Source organism: Maylandia zebra, linkage group LG19 (assembly GCF_041146795.1).
Source record: "Maylandia zebra isolate NMK-2024a linkage group LG19, Mzebra_GT3a, whole genome shotgun sequence".
Lineage (NCBI taxonomy): Eukaryota > Metazoa > Chordata > Actinopteri > Cichliformes > Cichlidae > Maylandia > Maylandia zebra.
In genome coordinates, this window is record NC_135185.1 from 27,869,858 (window position 1) to 27,883,856 (window position 13,999).

General features: G+C 43.4%; 1 protein-coding gene across 1 annotated transcript in view; it reads left to right on the forward strand.

The window, feature by feature from the left end:
- The first annotated feature begins 506 nt into the window (after positions 1-506).
- Positions 507-13,999, forward strand: part of ltk (leukocyte receptor tyrosine kinase) — a 70,928-nt gene continuing 57,435 nt past the window's right edge. The window contains exon 1 of the mRNA XM_014414074.3: positions 507-764. Coding sequence (XP_014269560.3) covers positions 713-764 — 52 coding nt within the window. The 5' untranslated portion in view covers positions 507-712. The remainder of the gene's footprint in view (positions 765-13,999) is intronic.

Consider the following 13,999-nt stretch of genomic DNA (forward strand, 5'->3'; position numbering starts at 1 on the left):
AGTAAGTAAAACCTTATATGTGTCTATTTACAACACCATAAACTCCAAACTTCCAAAATAACCATAAAGTTGGAAGGCTTATCTTTATAGCTAGTCTTCATGAATATAAGTAGGCTCTAGTATATGACTATTGCATTCGATTGCATTCATTTTATCTACAGATGTTCCCTTTTTGCTGTTTTTGACACTGTTCAGATAAAACTGAAATATGGAAAAATGTTTAATGATTTTCTGCGATGTTACTTCAATTATGCAATAATGTCCGCTTTATTTTTTTTAATTTGATTTTCTCAGGGTAAGGTTTTTAATCCTGGCGTGAGAAGCTGGTTCACAGAGTCCTTTCCATAAAAGTCTGTCTTGACATATGTGGGCAGAGTGAGCCTGAAAGCTTCTCTTGGACTCGAAGCCCTTTTGACTGGTGACTAACACGCAGTGAAAGGGAGCAGAGGCAGGGGAGGAGGGTTTGGAGGGAGGAGGGTTTGGGGCGGTTGTCGTCATTGGGAGCTGCAGCAGCATCAGCATCACCGGAATGAGTAACAGTGCGCAACTTGAGAAATAACTATAGTGTCTGGAGGAGCGCGCGTGTGACCGTTAATCGTTAACTTCACGAGCCGGGTTTCTCTTCAGCGTATTCATGAAGGCTTAAAAGGTGCCAACAAGGAAACCCCCAACACGGACTCTCTGTGGAGCTGCCGCCGAAGAAAGAGGAGCCATGGACTATATAAAAAACCACAACACTTATCTCCCCTTCTTCATTTTAATAAGTAAGTCACGCACTTTGACTCCAGTGAGTGTTTTGGTAAAACTTTTCCCGTCTTCTGTCTCCTTTTTGCGCTTACTTTGTGTTTTCTTTAAATGGTTGAATGGGCACATTTGGCAACAGTGTGCCACGTTAATTAGCCTTTCTGCAGCGTCGTGCCACTCACAGGGGCCACGGGGGAGAGTTGGTCCAGGGTTTAGACCGAGTCTATTGCAGTTTGATCCGATCATGAATCTTTGGCACAAAAACGCGCCGTCTCGCACACGTCCCAGCGGTGCTTCCACATCCACTCTGAGAAGCGACATCAGGCGAGGTGTCATTTTCTCTGGAGGCAACACTTGACGGAATTTGATTTACATTCATTTACACTGCAGCAGGACGACAAGACTTGGCAAGGAATGGGCTCTCGGAGCAGTTAATGGGGTTACATAATAATTGTATGCTGTTGGTTATACTGCTTATCTTAAATAAACAGAAGAAAATATGACATTTTTCTTTAGGCTTTAAGCAGATTAACCCAGATTTTGTTTTGTTAAACCTAGCTGAAAAAGGCAAATATCATTAAACAAAAAATGCCTGAATTTTTTTCCTTCCCCCCCCCCCTTTTGTAGTATTTAGAAAATAAAAAAATTAAATCCATGAATCATTGTTTACTGGAAGAAAATCATGTTTGTTTGTGCTTCTTGCCTGCCAGATCCAATCAGGCTTCATTTCATATGAATAGAGTGAGTGTTTGTGACCAGCAGAGGCATGTCATGTGGTCGGGGAAATGATGGTGAACTCACTCACAGGGATCCACTAGAGCTGGCTTATTAGCATCACTGTAACTTCCTCTGGCTTTAAATCATCTCATGCAGCACAGTTAGTTCACTTTCTACATGCTAATGCTATTTTGAATGATCTGCTCATGCTTATTGAAAGCCAGATTTGTTATTAGTTCTTTAGAAGGGGGAGTTATTATTAGTACTACTGCTGGTAAGTGCTCATATATTTTGTTATGTTTCACACAGGTTGATGCAGCACCACATGTTTTCTCTTTCTGCTGAATAGCTGTATGTATCATATATGTTTAGCCAATCAACATGTACCTAAAGAGGGCTGTAGATAGCTTACTCCACTTGAAGCAACAACACCTTGTTTTTTTATTTGCAAGAAAAAGCCACATGCAGGAGCCCCTCCCCTTGGCTTTAGCAGCCACTGTGGCTGGATCAGTGTAAGTGGCTCTTACTGCAGTCACTCCAGTGACAGGAATGAGTCCAGGATGAGCTCCGCCAAAACTCACAGTATTATGTCAGATCCCCCTCCTCCCCTCTCTGTGCCTGAGGCACATCTAGCATGCATCCGACTCGTGAGGGATAGTCTTCTCATACCAGCGCGGCCAATATTTGATTTTCGCAACATTATCTATTCGCAGTATTCTCAAACTACATGTGGGGAGTTGGAGAGAGAATCTTTAACCATAATTATAGAAAGCCCATAAAAATTACAATTACACTCAAGTGGAAATGCAAAACAGATCAGCTGATACATATTTGACTGAAAATTGCTTTCTCTGCTGTGGCAAATACTGTGTGATCAAAGGGCGGATGTTATTAACCAGGTTGGTAGCACTGTCCTATTGTGTGCTTAGTGTTGATTAACATGATAAACTGTATAAATGATGGATGTGTGCGCTGTGAGGTCACCCATCGGTTTGTAGACGTCTCACTATTCTGTAAACATGTTTATCTCTTCTCTAAATTGGGGCATTTTATCAGCAGGGTCTAGGAGGCCATTTGAGGCCGGCTCAAGTGGCCGCTCAGTGAACTGTTTCTCATACTCCTGCATTGGTGTCTTTTCATCATATGTGTATTATTAAGATCCTATCATTATGTTATTTTTTTTAAACATCACTGTTAGAAAGTTATCTCTGGGATGCTGGGATGATAGCTCCCTCAGGACTTAAACTCCGGTCAGAGAGTGGGGCACAGAGAGTGATGTCCAGATATACTTTAGTGGAAGTTAACAGCAGCTCAACAGTACAGCAGTAGGCATACTTAACAAGTGTGGGAGGGGCGGACACACGTGTGATTCTGAATAACAAGAAACAAGGAGAAACAATTATCACATGTAAATATAACAATTATCACTTCCCAACATCACACCAATATAACGAACTGTAACACAAATAATGCCCGGAGGTGAATGCTCTGACACAAGAAAGTCCCACAATCCCATTTGAACAGGCAGGAAACAAGAAGACCTGCATATCTCAGGCAACAGAAAAGACCTAATGCCCCAAAATTAGGAAAAGTTGACAATTACATGGTCTTCAGTGCCCTCTAGTGGCTAAATAACCTAACTGCGGTGCACAGATCCAACCCGCAACAAAGGCTACGGTGGTAAGTCACATGCCTCTACCAATCTCGATAAATATCCTAGCCTAAACCCCCTGTAATTATCATCAAAGTACAAGTGGAAATGGACTCGTAGAATTGGAAGGATTTCGACTCACATTTGCACAGGAACGCACACGGCTGGAGATCGCTATTCACCCACACTCATGGAGAAAAGCATGCCTAGTGCTCCCCGGACTCGTGATACGGCAGGACCGTTGTAAAAGCATGTGACGTCATCACCGTAGCAAACAGTAAGAACAAAGTGGAACTTATCGGCAGACATTACCAGTGCACTTATAACTATGCAACTGAAATATAAGGAGACACAGCCACCCCCTAATTTAAGTAGTAAATTTGCTCTTCAACCAAAAGTCTAAGCATCATTGGGTTTACAGTCCTCCTCATCCTCCCAGGCTGAGAGTCTGACTAATCTGGCAACAGGTTGAAGATATGTCTGTCCCTTGATTGTCACCTCAGCCGCTCTCACCCGACCATCTGGCCCTGGACAGGCCTTGACCACCTTTCCAATAGGCCACTGCGCTCGTGGTAGTTGTGAGTCAACCACCATAACCACTTGACCTGTGGTTAAGTTGTCAGTATCACCCTGCCATCTTTGTCTCCTCTGAAAATCAGGCAGATGGTGACGCAGGAAGTTGGAACAAAAATGGTCTGCCAGAATCTGACTATGGCGCCATCGCCATCTTCCCAGCATCTCACTCGAAGCATAAATCACCTGGGGGAGTGATGCATCTCGTCGCCCCATTAGCAATAAGTTGGGTGTGACTGGATCCGGATCCGCTACATCCGAAGAGACATAGCCGAGAGGCTTTGCATTAATGATCCCTTCCACCTCGACGAGCACAGTTTGCAAAACTGCCTCTGTGACCGTATTGCCTCCCAGCACCACTTGAAGAGCTGCCTTCACAGATCTTATCTCCCGTTCCCAAGTACCTCCAAAATGGGGGGAACCTGGTGGATTAAACCGGAACTCAATCCTCTGCTCCACCAGCTACTCTTTAATGGGGGCTTCAAGAGCTGAGAAACTAGACCACAGTTCAATCTCTCCTCCCCTGAAGTTGAACATTCAGATAGGATCTCATATGGCTTGCCCCGGCGTGCAATAAACAGACGCAGAGCCATGAGAAAGGCATCAGTATCTATGCTGTCCAACAGGTCAAGATGCACACAGCTCGTAGTCACGCATTTGAATATGATACCCCAACGCTTTTCAGTGCGCCGTCCTACTTTGATGTTGTAAGGACCGAAGCAGTCGACTCCAGTGGACCAAAAGTGGTTTGTATAGGCGCAGCCTCGCGGGGGGTAGATCTGCCATCCGAGGAATATTAGGACGGGCTCGACACCTTCAACACTCACCACAGCTGTGCTGGTGCCGCTTGATTGCCTCCCTTCCTTGGAGAATCCAATATTTTCTCCTTATCTCCCCGAAGACTTGTTCTGGCCCAGGGTGCAACAGCTGCTCATCATATTCTCTGATCAGCAGTTTAGTCACCGGATGCTGCGGGTCAAGGACTATGGGGTGCATGGCATCCAAGTCCAAACCTTCTGCTCTTCTTAGTCTGCCCCCAACTCTTATCAGCCCAATAGCCGGGTCATCCTCCGGAGCGAGTGTTAGCAGGCGACTCTGCTTATGAATTGCCTTACCAGCAGCCAGGGCCTGTAATTCCTCAGGGAAGCTATCATTTTGAGCTTGTTTCAGGAGATGCAGCTCAGCAGCTGATGCATCTGTAGCAGTCATGACATGGTTTTCATGATCAGCAGCCTTAACCACTGCACTCCATTTGCCAAAATTGGAAATTGGCACCGTTAGCTGTGGACTGCATGTGGTGGTGGTTCCACAGAATGCTGTTGCTCTCAGCTCCCCATTGTCTTCTTGACCTTCACCTTCACGGAGAGTTGGCCAGGTATCAGGGTTCGTTAAAAGGAAAGGTGGGCCCTGAGTCCAACGGTTTGGTTGATTCAGCTCGAGAAGGGTTTTCCCTCGCGTGAGGTCACCAGCCGGATTGTCCTTGGTGTTGACATATCTCCAACTTGACACCTCAGTAAGACCTTGTATTTCGGCAATCCTGGTACCAACAAAGACCTTATAGCGGCATGAATCGGATTGGATCCAGGTCAAAACTGTTGTTGAGTCACTCCATAGGGTGATGTCACTGGGTTGAAATGCCAGCTCGGTCTCGAGTACTCTAGCCAGTTGGGTTCCGGCAAGAGCTGCACATAACTCCAAACGTGGCATAGAAATCTGTTTCCGGGGGCTTACTCTTGACCTCGCCATCATGAATGCCACGTGGACGTCGCCTTGGGAGTCCTGTGTTCATAGATAGGCGGCGCTCCATAGGCTCTTTCGGAGGCATCACAAAATATGTGAGCCCCTCCACCTGGTCTCCCGGTGTCTGCTCTTGGTGGCACATAACATCTTGGTAATTCCACCTGTGGCAAGTACACTAGTTCCTTCTCCCACTGTGTCCATCTGTCTAGTAGGGCCGTAGAATGGATTTGTTTATCCCATCCAACTCCTGCCTTCCAAAGATCCTGAATTAAAACCTTCGCTCGAGTTGAGAAGGGTATGAGGTAGCCCAGAGGATCATACTGCGATGCCATCACCCGATAAACATTTCTCAGTGTGGGCAGAGAGTACTCCACAAATCGATGCCTGTATCCAAGGCGGTCAGTGAGACAGTTCCAACAAAGGACCAGAGCTGGTTCTTCTGGGTCTTGGCTGTGCTGGCCAAAGCTCTGTGCTGGCTGCTTTGACTTCCACTGGCAGGTGCTCCAACACCGATGAAACGTTACTGGCCCATTGCCTAATCTCGAATCCCCCTTTGGCAAGTAACTCCCGCATCCGATCTATGAGTGTCTTAGCCTCCTCTGCAGATTGGAGACTATGCAAACAGTTATCGACGTAGAAGGCCCTCTCCACCGTCATCTTCATTACATTGGCTGTTGTCCCTGACATGTCTTTGGAGGGCATAGGTGGCACAACAAGGACTGCATGTTGTACCAAAAGGCAGAACCTGCCACTCGTACACGCTTGGCTCCTCATCCTTCCTCATAGATCTCCATAGGAAGCGGAGCAGAGGTTTGTCCTCAGGCAGCAACTGAATTTGGTAGAACATTGCCTTGATGTCACCACTTATGGCCACAGTATGCTCCCTGAAGCGGAGGAGGACCCCAAGCAGTGAAGGTCCCAGAATTGGACCTGGAAGCAACTGGCTGTTGAGGCTTAGCCCATTATATTGATACGAGCAGTTGAATACAAGTCTAGCCTTGTTGTTGTGGTGAACTACATGGTGGGGTAGATACCATGACTCGCTCGAACAATCCACCTTCTCAGGTGATAGTTTCTCAACATAGCCTACCACCTCCAGTTTATGTACTTCCTGACAATAGGTTTCAGCCTGCCCTGGGTCTCTCGCTATCCGACGTTCAGTACTCCGTAACTTTTGTAGCAAGGCCAGCCTGGGTGCATAGAGGTGACGAATGTCTTTGCGACGGAGGAGGGGCGTTGCATGTCACTCCCTCCACCTGTACTCTGGTAGTGCGCTGCTCAAGAGCTTCAAGTGCTTTCTGATCTTCCTTAGAACGTGTCGCAGTCTTCACATTTGTGTATGGGAGTACATCCGCCTTCCACAATCGTTCTGCATGTTGAAGGAGATCATTGCTTGGGGACCCAGTAAAGAGACACTGTTGCTCTTCCACAGCGAACTGGGCTAAGTTAGCTGGACCCTGCAGAGCCCATCCAAGGCGGGTACAGACTGCCAATGGACCCCCAGGAGGGCCAGACCATATAGGGTTCATTGGGATAAGCAGATGAGGGAAGTCTGAGCCAATAAGGACTAAAGGCTGCACCCTGTCGATAGGGGAAAGTGGGAGTCCCCGCAGGTGCGCATATTTTTGCATGAGTGCCTGGATAAGGTCGTCGGACAGGGTCGTCTGGGGCCCCCGTACTGCAGACGACCCTGTTCGACACACAGCCCTGAGTCCTCACATACCGACCACAGTATGTGAGGACTCAGGGCTGTGTGTCGGACAGGGTCGTCTGCAGTACGGGGGCCCCACAGGGAACGGTTCTGGCTCCGTTCCTCTTCACCATCTACACTGCAGACTTCTCCCACAATTCCACCCAGTGCTTCCTGCAGAAGTTCTCTGATGACTCTGCAGTAGTCGGCCTCATCACTGATGGGGACGACAAGGAGTACAGAGGTCTGACCCAAGACTTTGTGGACTGGTGCCAGCTGAACTACCTCCAGATCAACGCCAGTAAAACCAAGGAACTGGTGGTAGACTTCCGCAGGCACAAGCATTCTCCACTGCAACCACTGAACATCCAGGGTATGGACATTGAGGCTGTGGACAGCTACAGGTACCTTGGTGTTCATCTGAACAATAGACTGGACTGGACTCATAACTCAGACGCCCTCTACAGGAAAGGGCAGAGCAGGCTGTACCTGCTGCGGAGACTCAGGTCGTTTGGAGTGGAGGGCCCACTCCTGAAGAAATTCTATGACTCTGTTGTGGCTTCTGCTATCTTTTATGGCGTGGTCTGCTGGGGCGGCAGCATCTCTGCTGGGGACAGGAAGAGACTGAACAGGGTGATCCGAAGGGCCAGCTCTGTTCTAGGATGCCCTCTGGACCCAGTGGAGGTGGTGAGTGACAGGAGAACGGCGGCTAAGCTGTCATCCCTGATGGACAACATCTCCCACCCCATGCAGCAGACTGTGACAGCACTGAGCAGCTCCTTCAGTGGGAGACTGCGGCACCCACGGTGTGGGACGGAGAGATTTCGCAGGTCTTTCCTCCCCACTGCTGTCAGACTCCATAATAAAGACTTTAACTGATCAAGCACACACATCCATACATATGCAATAATACTAAGTGCAATAATCCTTTCTGTCATCGTTGTATTTTTACTCAGTTGTATATAGTATTTGTATTTGTATTCTATTTTTATCTTATTGTATTTTTAATTTTATTTTATTCTACTGTATATAGTATTTTATTTTATTCTATTCTGTACAGTTGTGTACTGTATTTATTCTTATTGTATTCTAATTTTTGCCTCATAACTTTTGCACTGTCCACTTCCTGCTGTGACAAAACAAATTTCCCAAGTGTGGGACTAATAAAGGTTATCTTATCTTATCTTATCTTATCTTATCTTATCTTATAACTGGATAACTGTGCTCAGAGAGGCCCAGTTTGTCAGCAGTGAAGGCATGATGGATGTGGTATCTCACTTTAGGATTATGGGTAGGGGAAATCTCAAAGGAGACCGAGGCCCCTTGGAGGTGAATCACATCCTGACGAACAGTTCTTAATGGAAGTGTCTCGGCTTCCTTCCCTAGATTGAGGTGCTGCACAGCTGGTGGTAGGATGATGGATCGTTCAGAACGGTCATCTAGTACAGCAAAGGTCTCTAATGAATACTCAGCATTGTACAGATACACCTTCACAACCTTTAGCAGGACCTTATGAGCACGGTTTGGGTGATCAATGTGGATGGTGGACGTATCTGGGGCAGTGCCAACCATCAGGACTTTCCTGGGCTCCTGTTGGCAAATTTCATGCAGCACTGTAAGCACTATTGGGCCCAGTAGGCCGAAGGAAAAGATTGGATTCTTTTTGCAACACTCATAAAAACACATTTTCAGTGCAGTCTTTTTAAAAGAGGCTTATCTTTGTCAATTTCTTTTAATTAATACTGTTAATTAAATTCCTATTATTTAAAAGATGTATATGGTAATATGTACAAAAGTCTTGAGCCGCTCATCAAATCAAATTATATTTTGCTTCCATCAGTCATTCTTGACATTTTCGGAAAAGTGGTCTTGAGCAAAAGTTCTCCAGGTTTTCTGAAGGTCCTTCTTAGTACTTTTTCACTCATTTTCAGTTGAGTCTGGTACCAGATCAACTTCAGAGATTTTATCTCCCTGTTTGTTAAGCCACTTAACACTGACCTATGAATCAATTGCATTTAAAAAGAAAGCAACTAACTTAAATAATGAGTTCATGTTTGTCCCTTTTTCACAAGCTTGTCACAAAATTACATATCATGTTCTCGTTTCTTTAGTTGAGTCTCTCAAAAAAGCCAAAGATAGATCTGGAAAGCACCTGATTGGCCAGTGCCAACACCGCCAATGCAGTAAAAGCATACCTGGGTAGAAAACACCCAGTCATAGATTGGCCTCCCCAGAGTCTGGATCTCAAAATTGTTTAACCCAATGATTTTGACAGAGAACAGAACAAAAGGCAGCCAACATCCAAAGAAGAGCTTTGGGATGTCCTTCAAGAAGCCTGGAAGACTTTTCCTGTAGACTCCATAAAGAAATTATAAGAAAGTTTAATAGAGTTCAGGCTGTGTTAAAGAATAAAGATGGTCATGCTAAATATTGAGTTTTAAACTTGTTGAGAGTCTTATCTCTTTTTGCCTTATATACTGTGTTTCCATCTAAGTTTGCACAGGGTTCAGTAAATCACCTGTTTATCTTGTTCCTTGCAAATCAGATACAAGGTGTCTCGAGACTTTAGCGCAGTACCGTATATATGTTTATCCTCGGCCCTCTGATAAACCCAGCCTCTCGCCCTGCGACTGCTTGGATAGGCTCTTGTCCCTGCATGACAATGAAGTGGATAAGTGGTAAAGAAGAAAGATGGACAGATGAAATTTCTCCTTCACCCCACAGAAAGATTTAAACACACAGACTTTGCTTTAACACAGTGGAACGTGAAAATATATAAAGGAGATGGATTTAAAATAGGATTGTACAACAGAAACAGTTACTGTTATCCAAGTTTCATAATCTTACCTTCTCCTCATGTCTAAGAGTTGTGCCAAAATTGCATTTTTCGAAATGGCACAGGAAGAAGCAGAGACAAAAGCCAACTATCCCTTTAGTATTAGGAGAAAGTGATTCTTGTCACACTGATTCAATCAATCACTTCTTTTTATCAATTAACCGAATGCCACTGGGGATTTCCTGAAAAAATGTGAATTGGCAAGAATGCGTTTTATCATGAAAGAATTTAAAATATGCAAAAATATAAAGTACAAAGAGTCAAATTCCGATCGTGCTTTCTTTCTGCCGTATGACCATTTTGAGTAGTTTACCCTGTTTCTGCTTCCAGTAACAGAGGCCAAATTGACTGTATCCTCAGATTTCAGCTTGTGCTTTGATCACACTTTAGCTTTTATAGTTATTCACGATATCTGCTAATTAAAACTAAATGGGATTGCTTATGCATACTATTCTATTGGGACTCTAAGGTAAATACAATGGAAGTGTGACTGCAGTGAATGCGTGAAGCTTCCTGACTCAATATGTGGTTAACTGCTGGATCTGATTTTGATTGTGAATTTCAAACAGTGCTAACTGTGTGTGTGTGTGTGTGTGTGTGTGTGTGTGTGTGTGTGTGTGTGTGTGTGTGTGTGTGTGTGTGTGTGTGTGAGGCTTTAATGATAGTTCCAATCACCTGTGTTTATTTTATGCGTCTCGGTCCCCATGTGTCTCTGTGAATGTTAAAAGACGACCGATCTGATCTGCACTTAATCAACAAAGTTTGAATGCAATTGCACGCAATGTTCCCTTCGCTCGTTCACATACAAAGCATGTCAGTTCAACATTGGAGTGACTATTATTATATATAGAAAAACCAAACTCACCTCCAGAATTTACCTGCTGTTTAATGTGGCATTAATGGTAAAGAAGACAACTTTTTTGGCGAGATCAAATTTAAAAAAATGAAAGGTTGACCCAAGATGAGCAAATTTAAGGCATAAACTGGTAAGTCCAAGTTTTAAACTTGCTGAGGAGCTATGTGTTTATATTTCAGGAACTTGGTGTGAGGATTTGTTGTATTTATATGATCACTCTGTTCACTCTGTTTTAAGAAGTGCAAACTGTATCATTTGCATATGCAAGTTGTTCTCACTTTCCTCTTCAAAACATCTCATTTCCTCAGTCTTTCTCCTTTCTGAAGTTGTCTGGCAGGCTTTGGCATCGACCTCATGTTTTAGAACTCCATCTGTCTTTTTATCTTGGATGCTCTTTCTGTTTATTGCTATCCACCTCCTGAGCCATCAACAGCCTGTAACACAAAGAGACAAGTGAGAGTATTTCCTCCTGTGTCCTTGTAGTGAAGTTGCTGGTCTAATGTCTATTGCTCAGGTGTAGTTCGAGGGTAATGATCTTTTTCCACTGCTGGCAAAAAGAGGAAGGGATAGAGGATCAAAGCTGACCTCGGGGGCTTCCCTCTTCTGGCTGGCTAACAGATAGATGAGTAGCCAGCTGTGTGTCGCCCATGTTCAAGGGCGACTTTGGGTTGGGACAAAGCCAAACCCTTTTTTCCATAAAAAAAGTTTTTTTTAAAGAAGGTTGTTAAAATAGTCCAGAGATACAATTAGGCAGAAACATGATATGAAACTGACCTTTGGCAAGATATTCAAAATGAGTGAGATTTTAGACTTGGCAAACATTTCAAGCGTCTAAGTTAGGTTTTTTGTTTTCTTGCTTAATACTGTAATTCAGAGCCTCAGATAAATGAAAATGATTAATAGCCTGCAACTAACTGTTTTTTTCATGATTTATGACTGTGACCCACAATGACCCAATGTGACAAGTTCTAAAGTAGGAAAAGAGGAAAAAACAAGTTAGACAGCATAAATATTTTTTTTTATCAGCCAAAATAACATGTTTTGCATTTGTAATGCGAAAACCGGTGCTAACCTTTGATTTCAGCTCATTTTTTTTCAGTGAATAGCACCAATTGCGGGTGTTTATGGGTTTCCTTACGTGAACTGTTCACTTCAGGTAACTGAGCAGTGTTTTTGTTGGACTAAGTTCAGGGATGCAACAATCCAGCGTTTGTAATAGTAGGTGGAATACCCCCAAGCTGCCCCTATTAGCATTGGGTGACCATATTTTGATCTCCAAAAAAGAGGACACTTGGCCCAGTCATGAAGAACTTTAATAATACTGTTTGCTTAAAGAAAATTTTAACATATTTAAACAATGCCTTCTCTGTGCGGTTAATGAATGGTGAAACAAAAATGTCATATAGGCTTTTACAAGTCAACAAGGGCAAAAAATAACTTAAAAACCTAATACTGGTACAGAGATAAGGCCTCATCTGTATAAGAAAAATTACCACTACTGGGACGGTACGAGGGACGTACATCACACATATGGGTCCTCTGTAGGAAAACCCGGACATTTTCATCAATCTCGAAAATCCACCCGGATGCCCCGGACAGAACGTGAAAAGTGGACATGTCCAGGGAAAAGAGGACGGTTGGTCACCCTATATTAGCATCCCTCATGCTACGTTAGCTCTTCTGCTAGCAAGTGCTACATGTTGTAAGCAATATAAAACTGAATTAAAGTGGATGAGTCATGTTACCAGTCTTGCTTTTCAAATGAGGATTTAGCAGATACACTAGGAAATATTGTATCAGTGCATTCATAGTTAAGGCCACTCCAAAAACATTGTCTTTATTCTTTGCTAGGGTTAGTGTCAGTGTTCAGGGCTACTGTCACTGCATGAGCCACTGTCCTCTGGGACATTGATGGGTGTTTTTTTAGAATTCACTCATTGTTTTTATAATTCCAAATTGCTTCATGAATGAATATTTATAGGACCGACAGCGATACTGATATTTGATACTTTATATACTTCCAGAGAACTCTCCTTGTTCGTGCCATTACACACTTCCGTGAACATGTGTCCTAATTAGCAGTCTTTGATAAATCCTTGTTCTTTAAATAAAAACAGACCACTCTCTCAGGCCCTTATTTTCATCCCAGTGATTGAAAACACCTTCTCATACTTTTCCTACCATATCGTATTATTTTCCTCAATAAATAACGACTGAGTATAATTTGTTTCATTACTGTTTTTATGACTTCAACTCAGTGGAAATCATAGGTCATATTTATGCAGAGTTGGAGAAAATCCCTAAGGGCTAATAAGTTGTTCCTGCAATTGTAAACCATCAAAAAAGAACTGATAAGTACCCGTGTCAGTTTCTGAGATCTCCAGAGATGTCCTGTATGTCAACAGCAGCCCGATACTCAAAGAGGGTTCAGAAATATTTTATTACAATGGAAATCTTTAGTATCCCAGAGGTGAAGGGTAATAAGTTTTGAAGTCTGACACACTGCAATTTTATTTTATTTTAAATAAAAAATAAACTTAGAATAAACAGATTCTCTTGAGTTCTACAAATATTGTCGCATTTGACCTCTAGGGAGCGCCTACTCAACTGCTGTCTGCAAATAGAGTGGGTCGTCTCAAAGTCAAGGCTTTTCACCTTTTCCTCTCAGTTGAAGCTGGCAGCACAGTGAATTTCATTGAAAAGTTTAACAATTTTTCACAGGCCACAACTTTTTCAGTCTTTACCAGAACTTACACCGATAGGCTAAAGATAATATCTGCTGATATTTTTGAAGGTTATAAAAAGAAGAACACACATAAATGAATCACACCCAAACGATGAGAAGTTTCTCTTGTTATGATTTATGAGTATGTGTTTAAAAAAATTTAAATATGCAGATGGTCATAAACAATCTGACAAAAATGAGCGAAGTTTAAATATATTCACTTCTCACTCCTCATAAAGCAAGGCACCTAATAAATCCTGTGGGTGTTTACTTCTGGAAGAAGTGTTGAGTTTTCCAAATTAAACTTTTTGCTCTTAAAGCCCAAATAGCGTGTTCCAGACGCTGGTGGATCATAATTAGCTCTAAAAACTCTGGAACTCTAAAAAAAAAAAAAAAAAAAAGGATAAAACTGCAACAAGATGGGAAGGTGAATACTCTCATTGCAAGACTATTTTGTGTCAATCTGA